Source organism: Elephas maximus, chromosome 8 (assembly GCF_024166365.1).
Source record: "Elephas maximus indicus isolate mEleMax1 chromosome 8, mEleMax1 primary haplotype, whole genome shotgun sequence".
Taxonomy (NCBI): Eukaryota; Metazoa; Chordata; class Mammalia; order Proboscidea; family Elephantidae; genus Elephas; species Elephas maximus.
In genome coordinates, this window is record NC_064826.1 from 21,959,618 (window position 1) to 21,979,114 (window position 19,497).

Genomic DNA, 19,497 nt, shown 5'->3' on the forward strand with positions numbered 1-19,497 from the left:
CCTTTTCCCAAGGCGAGCCAGACAGAACATGGCCTCGCCTCGTGGACTCTATTTGTGGATGACCCTTCGATTCAGGGGCTCATTTCCTTATGCATCCTTGCGACCCGTGTATCACTCCACTCTTGCCATTATATCTGCAATTATTTACTTGCTCACCCAAATCCTTTCTAGACCTTGCACTTTTCGTTTTTATTCCCAGTGCACTTGATGAAATATTTGTTGCTGTAATATGAACAATTAGCAACAGAAAATTTTAATGTGCCTTTTGACCAAGCAAAAAACAACACGGTTTGGAAAATGGTTTTCCAGTGTGAGCAGCATTTACTAGGACCCACCAGAAAAGATTCACTGTCAGCCCCCTCAGGATTTGGCTCTCTGAATGTGATGCCAAAGCAAGAGGAATGGGAAGTACTCCTTCTCAACTTCCGGGTCCAAAGCTGGAGGGGGGATCAGAGACAATTTAAGACAAAAAGGAAATGCACAAGGGAATTTACTAGAAATTCAGATGCAAAGGATCCTACAAATGACAGAAAACTAGGCGTGGATTTCCCCTTCACAAGGATTAATAAAATTCTGTGCACTGATGTATCAGTGATTAATTATTTGGACTACAGGCCTCCTGAGAGATTTCCAAGGATTAGAGCAAAAGTCAGGTAGGGCGATACCTAATGGAGACTCAGCTCTCCAACCCACTCACCCACCTGACATTGCAGATGAGCCAAATCAAGCAAGCACAGCAGCACTCAAGATGATTTCACATTAAATTAGCCAAGAGCTGGTGGAGGCTACTCAGGAGAAATCGAATTAAGGAACCATGAACGCAGAGTCTGAGGAAGGGGAAAGAGATGGGAGTCAAGGGAAATAAAGAGCTATTCAACTGGCTTGGTGGGAACAAGATGGCTGTGATCACAGGGAAGACACTACCATGACATACTACAGAAACACAAGGCTTGTCCATTCCATGCCCTGTTCTCTATTACTTCTCACCATGATTTTAACTCCAATTATAACATTCAAGTATTCATCTGCCATAAAAGGATACACACTTTGATTGGGTGGTGGTGGTCCTGACCATTTACAGAGGTCAGGAACTATTTAGGGCAGGTTCTTAAATTTTAGGGCATTATCAGAATCATCTGAAAGTCTTGTGAAGTGATCACAGGCAACCAACCCTAGAGTTTCTGATTTAGTAGGTGGGAAAGGGGGTGCAGAGAGCTTAAAAATTCTAATTTCTAACAAACTGCCGAGTAACAATGATGTTGCTGGTCTAACAACCACACTTTGAGAACTACTGGTTTAGGGCATGATTATAAGACATGTAAGAAAGTGTGTTATTACCTTATTGTTACATTTATTTTGGACTGAAATTACTATTCCCCAGCACGATAATCTTCAAACATATTGAATATTTTGGATTGTGTAAAGGTGTAAGAGTCTCTTGGCCAAGAGAACAGTGAGATGGAGAGAATGGACGAGATGCCCTGGACAAACGGTCAATAGCTGAACATATGGAGGAAACCAAACCATCTAGGAAGGTTAGTCTGGAACAGTTTCCTCTGAAGGAACACAACCAAGAGTTGCAAACTAACGATTACAGGAGAGACTGGGCAGGGAGAACACCTTACCACCAGTCTACCATCTGACCATGTCCTGTACAACCACCCACAGCTTTGCACACAAGATGGCAGATAAACCTAATGGGTCAAACTTTACTCCAACTTCCTCACGTCAGTCATCAAGAGAAGTCTCACAGCTTGAGTTATCTCAGAAGGAACTAGGGGTGGGGTGAGGGAAGAGAAGGATAGGATAAAGAGCATGAACAGATCCTCTTAATATCCTGAAGGAGAAAACTATTTGGAAATGGAGACATTATACAGCTCTCCAGAAGTGGCCATTTGTGCTGCCTTAAATGCAGATTGATTACTGCTATTTGGATGTTGAGTGCATCATCTTTTCTGAAGAAAGGGAAAAGCTAAATTTCCCCACATTCAGCTGTATCGTCAAATCACTTCCCTACACCAGCTCTTTAGATGCATTTTCCTGTTATCACATCCACTTGCAATAGCTGCTCTACCCTACTCCCCAACAGTGAAACCCCCCACACTGAATCCTGCTGGATTCCATTAGCAACCTCATGACATGAGCCCAAAATGCAGTAGGGGGTGCAGTTCCAGAGTTAAAGAAGAAAGACAGCCATTAGATATGTAAGGGAAAGACCAGTCTCTCTCTCTGTCGGTTTCCACCTGCACTGGCATGATGTAATGCAGCTGGGTGAAGAGGGCAGATGAGCATTCACCCAACTCCTGCCTCTCTATGATGCTGGAGCTAAAAACCCAACAGTATTCTGGTGTTCAACAGGCATTCGCGATTCAACAGTGAGGGAAAGAGAAAAACTTCAAAGCTCTGTTTTCACAGTAATCCATAGGTTCTAGTTATAGTCAAAGAATTTTCACTTGTTGAGGTCATTAGAGTGAAAGTGAGAAATCTTGGTTTATTTAAAGCTGCACCATTAAACTATTGAGAAGATAAGAACAGAGGCTGGATGGAAGAGGTGGCTCTCAGAGAGATGCTCTCATTGGAAAATTTAAAAGAAAGGAGAGCTGGGATAAAAGGTGAGGCAGGCAGTGTTAATAGTGCAGCGGGACAAAGGAGGAGGGGCCAAGAAAACAGGTAAGAAGAGAACAAACAGCAACATTACAATTATTTAGTGCCTGTTCCTCCAGGATCGCAAGCTTTGTGAGGGCTGAGTCTATTATCTTTTTTGTTCACCATTATTATCCCCAGTGTCTGGGATCCCGGACACACTCAAAAAATGACAATGAGAAAAAAACTGAGCGCACAGCCATCACATGGCAGGCAAACCAGGCTTGAACAACTGTTCTTGATACTCAGAGGAATGATTTGTTTTCCTGGAGCACTGGTTAACCCACGTAATCTTTACCCTGTTGTAGGATATATCTGAGGAGCCCTGGTGGCACAACAGTTAAGCGACCAGCTGCTAATGTCAAGGCTGGCAGTTTGAACCCACCCAGCGTGTCCACAGGAGAAAGATCTGGTGACTTTCTGCCATAAAGATTACAGTCTAGGAAACCCTATGGGGACAGTTTTATTCTGTCACATGGGTCACTGTAAGTCGGGATCAACTCAGTGGCACCCAACAACAAGAAGAATATAACAGGATATATCAGGTTTAAAATTTCAAGGTACACACCCTCAAATTCAACACCAATCTTCTCACTGGACTGACATGGAAATGAAATTTGCTGCTTTATCAAGACAGTCAACAAACCTGAATGGTGTTAAGAACCAGTGGTGCTGACCCCTTCCACTTTAAAAGCCCTGAAGTCGTACGTTTTCACTTAGAAAGTGCTAGCAAGTATCTCCGCACATTTCATTTATAATCAGTATTATAAACGCCAACAAAATTGAAAAACACAGACAGGAAGAATCCTATTAAAAAGTGTTTGTTTTTACTTAAAAGCCTAAGTCTGTTTTGTTTTTTTCTTTTTCTATTGAAATTTTACGGAAAAATCCCTCTATAAACCAGGAAAAAAGTGGAGCTGCTCTCACTAAATAAAGAATGGAAGACCGACAGCACTTCTTTGCCGGTGATACTGAATGAGCTTGAGTGGAGCTGCAGAATATAATTGTCACTGCTCTAAGTGCATGGAAGTTGGTAAACCCACCATGGCCCCCAGTAACTGCACCATCCAGAGAGATTCTTTATTAAAACTGTTTCTTAAATGGAATGCATAGCTGATTGCCTCCATGAACAACTGGCTCCTTTGCCAGGAGACCAGAAGAATTGGATGGTGTCCGGCTAAATATTTTGACCAGAGATTCTATAAAAGAGTCCTGATCAAAAGGGGAAAAAAGGAAGAACAGAATTTCAACTCTCATGGAATCTAGACTTTCTGGAGCTGTTAAGGCTAGATGAACCCCTGAAGCTACTGCCCTGAGATAGTCTAAACCCCTGAAGCCTTCTTTAAACCAAACAACAGTCTAACTTAACTAGTAAAGAATGTCTGCCAGGCACACTGTACTTTTTTAGAGAACTTTTTATATGGGATCGAATTGATAACAGCAACTTGAAAGGTTAGACAGGAAGCTTGGAAGAAGTGAATGTATATCAATAAGGGAGGAAAAAACTGGAGAGGAGGGTGAGAATGGCTGCACAATTTGAAGAATGTAATCAATGTCACTGTACTGTACATGTAGAAATTGTTGAATTGGTGTATGTTAAAAAAAACATACAAGAAAAGAAAACAAAAAAACTGTTTCCCTTTTAACAGCGACTATGGGCCCCTAATAGGATAGAAAGAGTCACCAACAAGTTTAGAGCCTTTTTATCAAAGTCTGTGATGGAGGTGCCAGTACAGGTTGCCGAGAGGTTCCAGCAGAGACACACTTACAACAGGAAGGTGCTGTCAACCACGCTGGGGGAAAAAAAAAAAGCCAGAGCTATTTGATAGGATTTTCATCGAGCACTGGTGCTTATGAGGTATGGAGATTTGAGATGTAGGAGTCATCCAGACAGGAGCACTAGTTTGGGTTTTTTCTTTAAAGAAAGGGGATGTTGAAAGGCTTGCTCTGTCAGAAAAAAGAGTCCTTAAGGGAACTGGGAAGAGAGGGTGCCAAGGCAGAGCTCAGATATGGGCAGGTTCATGCTTGCCTCCCCAAGACAGAGGACAATACCACAGTTTTCTGAATCTGCAGTGTGCTGAGCAAGAAATAGAATACATATAAAGAGATAAGAGAGAGCCTGCCCTTTTCTCTTCTCCCGAGATAACCCTAACCTCATTATGTATGTCCAGAATGAATCTAAATTCATTTAAATCTGCTCAGACACTAGACTGTTCGATACAATTGCTTTCCCACAGTCAAGCTGGGGCGTCAATTTCTTTCCTGAATATATACATCCCTACATTGAAATCACAAAATCTTAGAATTAGAAGGTGCCTTAAAGGAATAACGCTCCAATTTCTGAACTAACACCACCGTGAATATGTTTTCCAGCAATAAGCCACAGATTCTAACAGTTTCTAGGAATTCTTAAAATATTACCGTTTTAGATAAGCCTAGGGTTGCTATGAGTTGGAATCGACTTGATGGCAATGAGTTTGGTTTTGGTTTTATTGGTCGCTTCAGAAGGCACACAGATGATATGGCCCATGTTTCCGCACCCAAGGCAAACACAACACACAACCATCACTCACTAGTCTTCAGTGTCTACAATATGCACAACAAAAGCCCCCTCGGAAGACACCTGGCAGGCTGAAGGATTCACATTGTTTCTTTTCAAAATTAAGTTGGGTATATTATGACAAATATGGAAGATTTTATAAAAATCTTAAAAAATAAGAATGGTCCAATAATGACTCAGTATCTTGGAAACACCTCAGAAGGATATGAGATATTCCTCACCTTAAGTTTAGTACACTCACCAAAGCTAGCAATGTGGCAGGCTAACTAATGGAGAAATATTAGGGTGAAGTGAGAATTGGAAACGTTAGAAAGCAAACAAGGGAATGAACGATAAGGATGGTAAAGAAATGATGTGGCACACTATCTTAGGAGTCCATATGATGAAAGGGGGACCAACTCAGGAGTGCCTCCAATACGTGTAGGCAGGGACGGGTAACCCAATAAGTAGCATATATGTGGGCTCACTTGTGCTTACTTACTAATTTGTAGTGCACAATTTCACCCGTTTTGTTTTTCACTACATGTGAAAATTGTTTACCGCAGATTAGTAAGTAAACACAATTAAGCCCGTGCTGCCTTGTTCACTGGTTAATCTGCCCCTGAGTGTGGGTCAGTTGCACCTCAGCCCTTTTCACTAAAAATACAGGGGACACATACTGGAGCTCTCAAAACCCTGGGACAAAATCAAGGGCTTTTCAACTGAGCGCCCGAGAGAAGCGAGGCCTGAGAGCATATGCAAAAATGCCAAAACCTTATCTCGCCAGGACACAAGGTGATGAGGGAGGAAGCAGCTGATGACAGACAACTGAACTAGAAAGGAAGGCCACCTTTTGGGAATTTGGGGTATATTTATTCTTCAAATAAAAGAGATGTGGCCTGCTCTAGATGTGCCCTGCACTGGAGGTATAATAAGGGCTGCCCAAAAGCAGATGGGCGTTGGGGTGAAGGCACCTTGAATGGTGAGCAAACTGCACAGAGCTGCTGAAGGGTCCAAGCTCGCTTCTAGCAGGCAGGCAGACATGCCTGAAAGCAATGGGCCCACTGCAAATTGGTATTCTTCTCCTCTTTTCTGTCTCACCTGGGCTCCCAATCAGTGCCCACCGCATCCCCCCCGAGCTCCCATCGGAGGCACCTGAGAAAGGTTGGCAGATGATACCCCTTCGCAGAAGAAGCAGAGCCTGCAGAACCCTGAGAAAGCTCATCAGCTCCTGGGCAGGCAGCTGCACTGACCCGAGAAGTCAGACAAGTTAACAGGCTGCCCTTTCCCCAAAGCTTACGATGTTTCTCTAAAAGGATTAATGGCCAAGCAGTGCTCTGGAAAGCAAAGTCAATGGAAGAGCCCTGTGCACCACTGCAGGTAGCACCAGTGATAGCCACACAGAAAATCAGGTACACCCAAGGGGCAAGGACAAAGACATCTGGTGGAATCGATACCCTGGTGGGGAGGGCCTAAGGAGAATGGCCTTGCAACGTTACCTTCACCCACCTATTATTTGCCTAACGAGTTGGAGGAATGACTGATATGAACACAGCAGATGGTATTAATTTGGCCTTTGCTAAAGCATTAGATACAGCAACTCAAGAAATTTTACTTGGGAAATTAATTCAAATTGGCTTGGTTCAGTACACAAACACTGAAGATTAAAAAGTAGCTGGAGGATGATAAACAAAAGACAGTTAAGTGACAGCCCAGGCAGTGAGAGGCTTGGGGTCAACACCAAAGCCACTCTTGTTTAGGGACTCTATTCAGGGCCCAGGAAAGGAGTAAACAGCTCACTAATGAGATCTGCAGAGGACACTTAGCTGGGAGGTGGAGGAGCCGCATCGATAGTGGCATAAAATTACCAGAGTTCAACCAGAAAAAACACAGCTAATTTATCTAGGGGAAAACAACCCCAAACTCAGATAATATCCAAGAGATAGGCAGAGGAGGGGGCAGAAGCAGCATGTAAAAGGAGCTCTGACATGCTGTAATGGTGACAAAAGTCAGTAGAAGGCTGAGGAAGCAGGGGGAGTGGGCCATGAGGGAAGCGAGCTTCAAACTAAAGGCAAACCAAATGAAACAGGGTCAGAAAAAAAGTGATCTTGAAAAGAGGCCAACTTCATCATTCTCCAAAATGGATTCTGCACTAGTTAATATTTTTTGATGACTATGAGACCACCATTCCTATCTGGCAGGTATTCTGCGTCTTTCTGGCTCTTGCTTCACGGCTCTGGGTTTAGGTTCTAGAAGATGGCACGAGGCCACCATCCTGGGGCTCGCAGACAATACTGCTCCCCAGGAAAACCCACTGACACTTCACGTTGGCAGTTCCTCCCAATCCGTTGTGCGGTCTGTGCAGCCTATGGCGGTGCCTCCCAGGCTCGGGGAAGTGGTTCATTTCCCTTCCTTTATTCAACCTGCAACTGGGCAATGACCCTGCAGCCAATTCTTCCACCATCAGCCTGAAAGCAATGGCTAAACACAATTATCTCAAGGCAGCTCACTGCGTTAGCAGGCAAGCATCTTTTGACATTCCTCCTGTTCAAAATGAGCACTAGACAAAAGAGGCTGTTTTCTTCTTAAAAACTAAAACTTAAAAAATTCCAGTATCTATGCATACTTATTACACATTATAGCACAACACAGCTATTTCTAACAGCGTAATAAAAAAGCATATTCTGGTCTCACTTTCCAGAGCAGTTTTGCAAATTACTTCCATGCTTACCTGCCTGTCAGAATTAAATACTCACCTGCGGCAGAGGGAACTCAGGGCGGAAAATATGAGTACATATCCCACTGTACTGCTGAGGGCTCCTGCATCCTGTGAATGCGTAACCCACCCTTCAAGCTACCATCAGCTCAGCCTGAACATGCCCACCATGCACCCAACTCCCTGAATCTCACCTAAAGTAGAGTTTAATAATTGTGTCCATTTCCTAGAGCTGCCGGATGATCAAACAGTACAAGATGGGAAACACCATTCCCCACTATGGGTTCTTCCTGCCCACCTGGCTTAGTGATAATATAGGCTAGCCTCCCTGTCCGGAAGAGAGGAATGAGGAAGTGAGGAGCGATGATGAGAACCACCAATTACAAACTATATATCACATCACTGTTTTACTGGCCATTAATGAGCCTAGAGCAGCCCGTGACAGTATTTTCCCCGAACTCTCTGTGCTCAAGGATCAGATGCCGGACAGAGCCTATTGGGAAAAGCACACGAGAAAGAGTCCAAAAAGCCACAGCAGCCTGACAGGCTGATTTCTCAGCTGACATTCTGTGTGACATTCTACAGATGCTCTATCCCTCAGGATGTGACATGGTGTTAGAGGTAAATGTCATATATCAGGGCAATGTTCTGGGCCAAAGAGCAAGAGAAGTGATCTCAATGACAGAGTCTAAAGCCAAGTTTAGATAACATGTGCCCAAGCTTATTCCTCCTCTAACTGTAGAGCATAACCCAGTAATTACTAAACGTCTAGAACTCAATGGGCCTGGGCCACAGACGATCCATTGAGTGAGGCAAGCCCTGCAACCACTACCCAACCCACCACTATGAGGATGTATTTTGGTTGGGCCCAAGTGGTATGCTGGGCTATGCAAGTCAGTTCAGCAACAACAGCTCGGCTCTGGCTCTGTTTCCCAGGAAGTCTGGGAATCACTCAACTCCAGTGTGGCCCAGTGACAGAAGTCTCCCCGAGTAAGAGCCATGAGGAATGTCAATGGCAAATAATACTGCTGAGCAGTATGCATGTCCTTAGGGCAGCCTGCCACAGGGATGAAGGACAAAAGTAAAATGTCACAGGGCTTCTCAAATGCTCTCCTGCCAGCTGCCAGAAGTGCAAAACCAAACTCATTTCCTAATAAATGTTTTCATTTCCTTTGTACACAACAAAAGGTCAAGAGGTAGCAAATGGGAGGGGCTGGACAACAGCGGCTTCTGGAGGTAAGAAGCGGAGGTAAGGGTGCGGCATACAGCAGCAGGCTTCCCTGTGAGTTCCTGGGATGACGATAGTGATGGTGAGAAAGAAGGCCTCCCATCTACAATTCATAACACTGACATAGAAAGATAACATAAACCTATTTTACAAATTTTAAAAAATGGAGGCCCAAGTGTACTTAATCAAGGCTGGAGAGCAAGTTCAAAGGTGTGCCTCCTCATCTATTCCTGGGGGAAAGCTGGAATAACAAAAGGGTACAAGCTTCCTGGATGGATTATTTTCCCACACGCTATTCAGGGATAGGCAGGCTAGGGGGAAAGAACCAAGTGGGGTATGGGTCCCCGTGTGTTCCCTGAAGTAGTGACTCGTCTCACCTGGCCTCAGCAGCAAGCAGCTCATCATAGTGTGAGGATCTCTGGTCGTCATCCTGCCGGTATCTGATCACTGTGGCTAGACCTTTGCTGACAAGAGCCTCTGCGATGTTTCTGCAACAGAAAAGATAGGTCAGTGAGCACCAGAGATGCATATGGGGCTCAGTCAACAGAAATCATAACAGTTAGCACCTGGAGGTCTTAACGTGTTCTGGCAGAGGGAGGCGGAGACAAGGATTTCAAGACCAATGAGTTGCTAAGCTAGAAATCCGAATAAAAGGGTGAATAACCAAGTTCCCTGGCTCAGCATTTTTCTTGTTAGTACAGTCAGATGCTATATCAATCTATACATAAAACCTAGCAGAAAATCTGTAAAAAGCCCACATTAGGCCAGGCTATTTACAGAATGTTATAAACAAACCACTACCCTCAAGAAAAGTCTGCTCTAAAATATCAAGGCACACAGATAAAAACTAAACACATAAAAGCATGACCTAAATTTCTCAAAATCTCCTTTCTAGCCTATACTATGACGAGAAAATGCCTTGTTCTGGTTTGGCAATGTGAAAACATTGGTTTAACATAACCCTCAAAGCGCTTCTCTTCCCATCAGAACTCCTGACAGTGAGTCTCCTACTCAGAAGGGGCATGGAGAAGGTAAGAGCCCTGAATAAACGGATGATATGGGGGGGGGGGGGACGACAACACACAATTCTGATGGAAAGGTAGTTCTCTATGAAAGATGTGAGCCAGGTGGGGGACAAGTAAATAAAAGCATTGACTCTGAGAGAGATGACCAGTTTTAGAGCAAAAAGACTACAGAAAAATCTCAGATTGGATTCCTGCTTAAAGCAATCCTCAAACATGCTGAGTCTTCTTTCAACACTGCAATAAGAAAATGCTCCCACTTGGGAAAGTGAGAGGTACCACACCTACCAAACTAGACAGTGCATTGGAAATGGCTAATGAAACATATTGCATGGTTCTCTCTGAACTTGGAAAAGGACCTATAATATGAAGCAAAATGCAAATATAAATTTTCAAAATTTAACTGTAGCAAATACTAGAAAACAAGAGGCATGATATGATAGGGGAAGAGTGGTGGTTATGTCTTTCTTTGTGTCTGTCATAATTACACCAAAGGCCCCACTCAAACCATCTGGTTAGCTGCCCTTCAGGGAGGGGGAACAGTAAGCAATAGGCTACTGTACCATATGCTATGATTTAGTGTTGCTGGAAAATGTGCTTAACTCTTAACACACTAGTGATCCTTTGAGACTAGTACTTCGGAGATGCTGGGAGCTGAACTAACCAGTCTATGTGCATGTGTAAGCCACTTTAGGGTTCTAGTTAACAAAACGCAGGAGGATGTAGTTTTTTTTTTTTTTTTAAGAAGAAGGAAAAAGTATGTGCAGGTAGGGAAAGGAGGAAAAGACGCTGTGGTTGATTCCCTTCTCATTATATGCCCCTCTGCCGCCTGTTTATCTGCTGCCAGCATGATATTAATATCTCCAAACCACCACAGAATTAGCACTTCTCAAAATCCACTCCCACAAAGAGGCTGCTTTGCTGGCCATCCTGTCTCCTGAGTCACCGCAGAAGTGTGCTGGCAAACACTGTCATTATCACAGAGTTGGGTTTGCCAGCACAGAGAAGGCAACAGCCACAAAGCAGCAGATGTATATACTGATGCATGGGGAGGATTTAACAACGGGTATCACCAAGGGGCTGTAACAGGGAAGGTGAGAGGCTCCATCCACCAAGGAGCTAGAGAGAAGACTGGGGAGTGGTTAAGATGTCTCGGTGATTTGAAATGCCAAACGAACAAAGACATATTTGCTATTGCATTTTGAATTACTGAACATTGACATTTGATAGTTAATACATGGGAGAAAGCTGGAATGGCAGAGCAGGTATAGAAAATGCACACAAAAAGCTTCTAAATGAAAAGCCAGAGAATACCAAGCAAACAGCACAAATGCCTCAATGATTCACTCCTGTTAATGCTACTCAAATCAATTCACAGACTTTAGTAAGTATCTACTGGGCCAAGGGCCCAGTCCTTCCCATGGCATTCTTCGTTCTTTCCCTCTTTAGCCTATCAGCAAATGTCTACGAACTGGCTGAGGCCTGCCATCATGGAGTTCCTAAGGTCTGAGGTTCCCAACTCACTCCACCTCCACCCACTACCTTCCTTTCTCATCCCTCTAAAGCTTGGAGTCTGAACATCATTCTGTTTGCTGTGCTATCCCTAATTATAGGTTCCCCTAGAAGAACAGTTATGGTGCTGGTGCTCAGCAGTAAGGCTAGTAAAAATACATGAAATAATAATGGCCGTCATTTATTGGACATTACTAAGTCCCAGGCACATGAAAATCACATGTGTTTTCCTCTTGTTGCGTGCCCCCATGACAAGTCCTCACACTGTAATGTAGCGACTGATTCACGGCCTACCTTCCCTGATAAGTTATGAGCTCTGAGAGCACAAGGGCCATGTTCCTTTTGCTCTCCACCCCAGTGCCTAGCACAGTTCTAGGCACAAAAAAGACACTTCATTAAAAAAAAAAAAAAAAAGACATTTATTGAAACGTTTAGCTCATTTAAAAAATTGTCAAGATTACAGTACGTTCTATTAATATGTCCTGAAAATTTTGAGACACTTTGCAGCATCAAAAAAACACCTAAGTGTTTGGGAATACAGTGTTGGAATGTCATTTATTATCTTAAGCATATATTAGCCAAGCTTGCCCAGCACAGAATTAAGGTCAAAAATCTTCTGCATGGTTTACAAGCTTTTGTCTTTCTCCTTCCCATTAACCAAGGCTTGAGTTTAAAAGGAGAATGAGGCGGAGCCAAGATGGCGGACTAGGCAGACGCTACCTCGGATCCCTCTTACAACAAAGACACGGAAAAACAAGTGAATCGATCACATACATAACAATCTACGAACCCTGAACAACAAACACAGATTTAGAGACGGAGAATGAACTAATACGGGGAAGCAGCGATTGTTTCAAGAGCCTGGAGCCAGCGTACCAGTCTGGTACGGCACAAGCACAGAGACCTGCTCCACCCCCCTGAACTAACCCCGGGAGGGGGACTAGCCGGTTCCACGGGCGGCGTGGGACGCAGCCGTTAGGAGAAGTCCCTGGGAGGCAGTGACTGATCTTGGAGCAGAAAGAGCACCATCCGAGCCAGGGAACCGTCCCGCAGGGATTTGGACTGCACGCAGGTACGCCATAAACACGGAGAGTTGCTCCACCCCCTGAACTAACCCCGGGAAGGTGACCAGCCGGGTCGCGCGGGCGGCGTGGGACGCAGCCGGTAGGAGAAGTCCCCGGGAGGCAGCAGCTGGTATTGGAGCGGGGAGAACAGCGTTCCAGCCGGGACACTCGGTCGCGGCACAAGCACGGGGAGCTACTCCACCCATCTGAACTAACCCCGGGAGGGGGCCCACCTGGTTCACGGGGGCGGCACGGCCACGCGGCTGGAGGGACGAGAAGTCCCCAGGAGGCAGCGACTGATTTTGGAGTCGAGAGTGCACCGTCCCAGTAGGGGAGCCTTGACGCTGGGCGTGGGGCTGGAAGCGGAGGATCTGACCGTGACTCCAGCGGGCCAGACCCCCTGGGGGCAATCTCCACACAGCCAGCACACATAGGCGACGCGCCCGCGGGAATCTCAGATATAATAGTCATTCCAAGCAAGACAAGCAACTCTGGCTATATTCTGAGGTGCTACTCTCCTATCTCTCTGTTCCCTCCCCCACCCTCCCCAGGCGGCTTCATTAACATCTGAATAGCCTGAGCCAGAGGGAGAAGTCTGATAGGGATCTGACTGCTGTTTTTTTTTAGCGGATTTTCTGGAAAAACTAGTTTCCCAGTGATGGCTCGGAGACAACAATCCATATCAAACCACTTAAAGAAGCAGACCATGACAGCTTCTCCAACCCCCCAAACAAAAGAATCAAAATCTTTCCCAAATGAAGATACAATTTTGGAATTATCAGATACAGAATACAAAAAACTAATTTACAGAATGCTTAATGATATCACAAATGAAATTAGGATATCTGCAGAAAAAGCCAAGGAACACACTGATAAAACTGTTGAAGAACTCAAAAAGATTATTCAAGAACATACTGGAAAAATTAATAAGTTGCAAGAATCCATAGAGAGACAACATGTAGAAATCCAAAAGATTAACAATAAAATCACAGAATTAGACAACACACTAGGAAGTCAGAGGAGCAGACTCGAGCAATTAGAATGCAGACTGGGACATCTGGAGGACCAGGGAATCAACACCAACATAGCTGAAAAAAAATCAGATAAAAGAATTAAAAAAAATGAAGAAACCCTAAGAATTATGTGGGACTCTATCAAGAAGGATAACCTGCGGGTGATTGGAGTCCCAGAACAGGGAGGGGGGACAGAAAACACAGAGAAAATAGTTGAAGAACTTCTGACAGAAAACTTCCCTGACATCATGAAAGACGAAAGGATATCTATCCAAGATGCTCATCGAACCCCATTTAAGATTGATACAAAAAGAAAAACACCAAGACATATTATCATCAAACTCACCAAAACCAAAGATAAACAGAAAATTTTAAAAGCAGCCAGGGAGAAAAGAAAGGTTTCCTTCAAGGGAGAATCAGTAAGAATATGTTCTGACTACTCAGCAGAAACCATGCAGGCAAGAAGGGAATGGGACCACATATACAGAACACTGAAGGAGAAAAACTGCCAACCAAGGATCATATATCCAGCAAAACTCTCTCTGAAATATGAAGGCGAAATTAAGATATTTACAGACAAACACAAGTTTAGAGAATTTGCAAAAACCAAACCAAAGCTACAAGAAATACTAAAGGATATTGTTTGGTCAGAGAACCAATAATATCAGATATCAGCACAACACAAGGTCACAAAACAGAACGTCCTGATATCAACTCAAATAGGGAAATCACAAAAACAAACAAATTAAGATTAATTAAAAAAAAAAAAAAAATACACATAACAGGGAATCATGGAAGTCAATAGGTAAAAGATCACAATAATCAAAAAGAGGGACTAAATACAGGAGGCATTGAACTGCCATATGGAGAGTGATACAAGGCGATATAGAACAATACAAGTTAGGTTTTTACTTAGAAAAATAGGGGTATATAATGAGGTAACCACAAAAAGGTATAACAACTCTATAACTCAAGACAAAAACCAAGAAAAACGTAACGACTCAACTAACATAAAGTCAAACACTATGAAAGTGAGGATCTCACAATTTACTAAGAAAAACGCCTCAGCACAAAAAAGTATGTGGAAAAATGAAATTGTCAACAACACACATAAAAAGGCATCAAAATGACAGCACTAAAAACTTATTTATCTATAATTACCCTGAATGTAAATGGACTAAATGCACCAACAAAGAGACAGAGAGTCACAGACTGGATAAAGAAACACGATCCATCTATATGCTGCCTACAAGAGACACACCTTAGACTTAGAGACACAAACAAACTAAAACTCAAAGGATGGAAAAAAGTATATCAAGCAAACAATAAGCAAAAAAGAAGAGGAGTAGCAATATTAATTTCTGACAAAATAGACTTTAGACTTAAATCCGCCACAAAGGATAAAGAAGGACACTATATAATGATAAAAGGGACAATTGATCAGGAAGACATAACCATATTAAATATTTACGCACCCAATGACAGGGCTGCAAGATATATAAATCAAATTTTAACAGAACTGAAAAGCAAGATAGATACCTCCACAATTATAGTAGGAGACTTCAACACACCACTTTCGGAGAAGGACAGGACATCCAGTAAGAAGCTCAATAGAGACACGGAAGATCTAATTACAACAATCAACCAACTTGACCTCATTGACTTATACAGAACTCTCCACCCAACTGCTGCAAAATATACTTTTTTTTCTAGCGCACATGGAACATTCTCTAGAATAGACCACATATTAGGTCATAAAACAAACCTTTGCAGAGTCCAAAACATCGAAATATTACAAAGCATCTTCTCAGACCACAAGGCAATAAAACTAGAGATCAATAACAGAAAAACGAGGGAAAAGAAATCAAATACTTGGAAAATGAACAATACCCTCCTGAAAAAAGACTGGGTTATAGAAGACATCAAGGAGGGAATAAGGAAATTCATAGAAAGCAACGAGAATGAAAATACTTCCTATCAAAACCTCTGGGACACAGCAAAAGCAGTGCTCAGAGGTCAATTTATATCAATAAATGCACACATACAAAAAGAAGAAAGAGCCAAAATCAGAGAACTGTCCCTACAACTTGAACAAATAGAAAGTGAGCAACAAAAGAATCCATCAGGCACCAGAAGAAAACAAATAATAAAAATTAGAGCTGAACTAAATGAATTAGAGAACAGAAAAACAATCGAAAGAATTAACAAAGCCAAAAGCTGGTTCTTTGAAAAAATTAACAAAATTGATAAACCATTGGCTAGACTGACTAAAGAAATACAGGAAAGGAAACAAATAACCCGAATAAGAAATGAGAAGGACCACATCACAACAGAACCAAATGAAATTAAAAGAATCATTTCAGATTATTATGAAAAATTGTACTCTAACAAATTTGAAAACCTAGAAGAAATGGATGAATTCCTGGAAAAACACTACCTACCTAAACTAACACATTCAGATGTAGAACAACTAAATAGACCCATAACAAAAAAAGAGATTGAAACGGTAATCAAAAAACTCCCAACAAAAAAAAGTCCTGGCCCGGACGGCTTCACTGCAGAGTTCTACCAAATTTTCAGAGAAGAGTTAACACCACTACTACTAAAGGTATTCCAAAGCATAGAAAATGACGGAATACTACCCAACTCATTCTATGAAGCCACCATCTCCCTGATACCAAAACCAGGTAAAGACATTACAAAAAAAGAAAATTATAGACCTATATCCCTCATGAACATTGATGCAAAAATCCTCAACAAAATTCTAGCCAATAGAATCCAACGACACATCAAAAAAATAATTCACCCGGATCAAGTGGGATTTATACCAGGTATGCAAGGCTGGTTTAATATCAGAAAAACCATTAATGTAATCCATCACATAAATAAAACAAAAGACAAAAACCACATGATCTTATCAATTGATGCAGAAAAGGCATTTGACAAAGTCCAACACCCATTCATGATAAAAACTCTCACCAAAATAGGAATTGAAGGAAAATTCCTCAACATAATAAAGGGCATCTATGCAAAGCCAACAGCCAATATCACTCTAAATGGAGAGAACCTGAAAGCATTTCCCTTGAGAACGGGAACCAGACAAGGATGCCCTTTATCACCGCTCTTATTCAACATCGTGTTGGAAGTCTTAGCCAGGGCAATCAGGCTAGACAAAGAAATAAAAGGTATCCGGATTGGCAAGGAAGAAGTAAAGTTATCACTATTTGCAGATGACATGATTATATACACAGAAAACCCTAAGGAATCCTCCAGAAAACTACTGAAACTAATAGAAGAGTTTGGCAGAGTCTCAGGTTATAAAATAAACATACAAAAATCACTTGGATTCCTCTACATCAACAAAAAGAACACCGAAGAGGAAATAACCAAATCAATACCATTCACAGTAGCCCCCAAGAAGATAAGATACTTAGGAATAAATCTTACCAAGGATGTAAAAGACCTATACAAAGAAAACTACAAAGCTCTACTACAAGAAATTCAAAAGGACATACTTAAGTGGAAAAACATACCTTGCTCATGGATAGGAAGACTTAACATAGTAAAAATGTCTATTCTACCAAAAGCCATCTATACATTTAACGCACTTCCGATCCAAATTCCAATGTCATATTTTAAGGGGATAGAGAAACAAATCACCAATTTCATATGGAAGGGAAAGAAGCCCCGGATAAGCAAAGCACTACTGAAAAAGAAGAAGAAAGTGGGAGGCCTCACTTTACCTGACTTCAGAACCTATTATACAGCCACAGTAGTCAAAACAGCCTGGTATTGGTACAACAACAGACACATAGACCAATGGAACAGAATTGAGAACCCAGACATAGATCCATCCACGTATGAGCAGCTGATATTTGACAAAGGACCAGTGTCAATTAACTGGGGAAAAGACAGCCTTTTTAACAAATGGTGCTGGCATAACTGGATATCCATTTGCAAAAAAATGAAACAGGACCCATACCTCACACCATGCACAAAAACTAACTCCAAGTGGATCAAAGACCTAAACATAAAGACTAAAACGATAAAGATCATGGAAGAAAAAATTGGGACAACCCTAGGAGCCCTAATACAAGGTATAAACAGAATACAAAACATTACCAAAAATGATGAAGAGAAACCCGATAACTGGGAGCTCCTAAAAATCAAACACCTATGCTCATCTAAAGACTTCACCAAAAGAGTAAAAAGACCACCTACAGATTGGGAAAGAATTTTCAGCTATGACATCTCCGACCAGCGCCTGATCTCTAAAATCTACATGATTCTGTCAAAACTCAACCACAAAAAGACAAACAACCCAATCAAGAAGTGGGCAAAGGATATGAACACACATTTCTCTAAAGAAGATATTCAGGTAGCCAACAGATACATGAGAAAATGCTCTCGATCATTAGCCATTAGAGAAATGCAAATTAAAACTACGATGAGATTCCATTTCACACCAGCAAGGCTGGCATTAATCCAAAAAACACAAAAGAATAAATGTTGGAGAGGCTGTGGAGAGATTGGAACTCTCATACACTGCTGGTGGGAATGTAAAATGGTACAACCACTTTGGAAATCTATCTGGCGTTATCTTAAACAGTTAGAAATAGAACTACCATACAACCCAGAAATCCCACTCCTCGGAATATACCCTAGAGATACAAGAGCCTTCATACAAACAGATATATGCACACCCATGTTTATTGCAGCTCTGTTTACAATAGCAAAAAGTTGGAAGCAACCAAGGTGTCCATCAACGGATGAATGGGTAAATAAATTGTGGTATATTCACACAATGGAATACTACGCATCGATAAAGAACAGTGACGAATCTCTGAAACATTTCATAACATGGAGGAACCTGGAAGGCATTATGCTGAGCGAAATGAGTCAGAGGCAAAAGGACAAATATTGTATAAGACCTCTATTATAAGATCTTGAGAAATAGTAAACCTGAGAAGAACACATACTTTTGTGGTTACGAGGGGGGGAGGGAGGGAGGGTGGGAGAGGGTTTTTTATTGATTAATCAGTAGATAAGAACTGCTTTAGGTGAAGGGAAAGACAACACTCAATACATGGAAGGTCAGCTCAATTGGACTGGACCAAAAGCAAAGAAGTTTCCGGGATAAAATGAATGCTTCAAAGCTCAGCGGAGCAAGTGCGGGGGTCTGGGGAACATGGTTTGTGGGGACTTCTAAGTCAATTGGCAAAATAATTCTATTATGAAATCATTCTGCATCCCACTTTGAAATGTGGCGTCTGGGGTCTTAAATGCTAACAAGCAGCCATCTAAGATGCATCAATTGGTCTCAACCCACCTGGAGCAAAGGAAAATGAAGAACACCAAGCCCACATGACAACTAAGAGCCCAAGAGACAGAAAGGGCCACATGAACTAGAGACCTACATCATCCTGAGACCAGAAGAACTAGTTGGTGCCCGGCCACAATCGATGACTGCCCTGACAGGGAGCACAGCAGAGGACCCCTGAGGGAGCAGGCGAGCAGTGGGATGCAGACCCCAAATTCTCATAAGAAGACCAAACTTAATGGTCTGACTGAGACTGGAGGAATCCCGGCGGTCATGCTCTCCAGACCTTCTGTTGACACAGGACAGGAACCATCCCTGAAGACAACTCATCAGACATGAAAGGGACTGGTCAGCGGGTGGGAGAGAGACGCTGATGAAGAGTGAGCTAATTATATCAGGTGTACACTTGAGATTGTGTTGGCAACTCTTGTCTGGAGGGG

At 42.5% G+C, this 19,497-nt stretch overlaps 1 protein-coding gene across 1 annotated transcript in view; it reads right to left on the bottom strand.

Annotated features, from left to right (window-relative positions):
* Positions 1–19,497, bottom strand: part of SND1 (staphylococcal nuclease and tudor domain containing 1) — a 496,139-nt gene that overhangs the window by 201,932 nt on the left and 274,710 nt on the right. Inside the window, exon 13 of the mRNA XM_049894741.1 lies at positions 9,504–9,614. Coding sequence (XP_049750698.1) covers positions 9,504–9,614 — 111 coding nt within the window. The remainder of the gene's footprint in view (positions 1–9,503; positions 9,615–19,497) is intronic.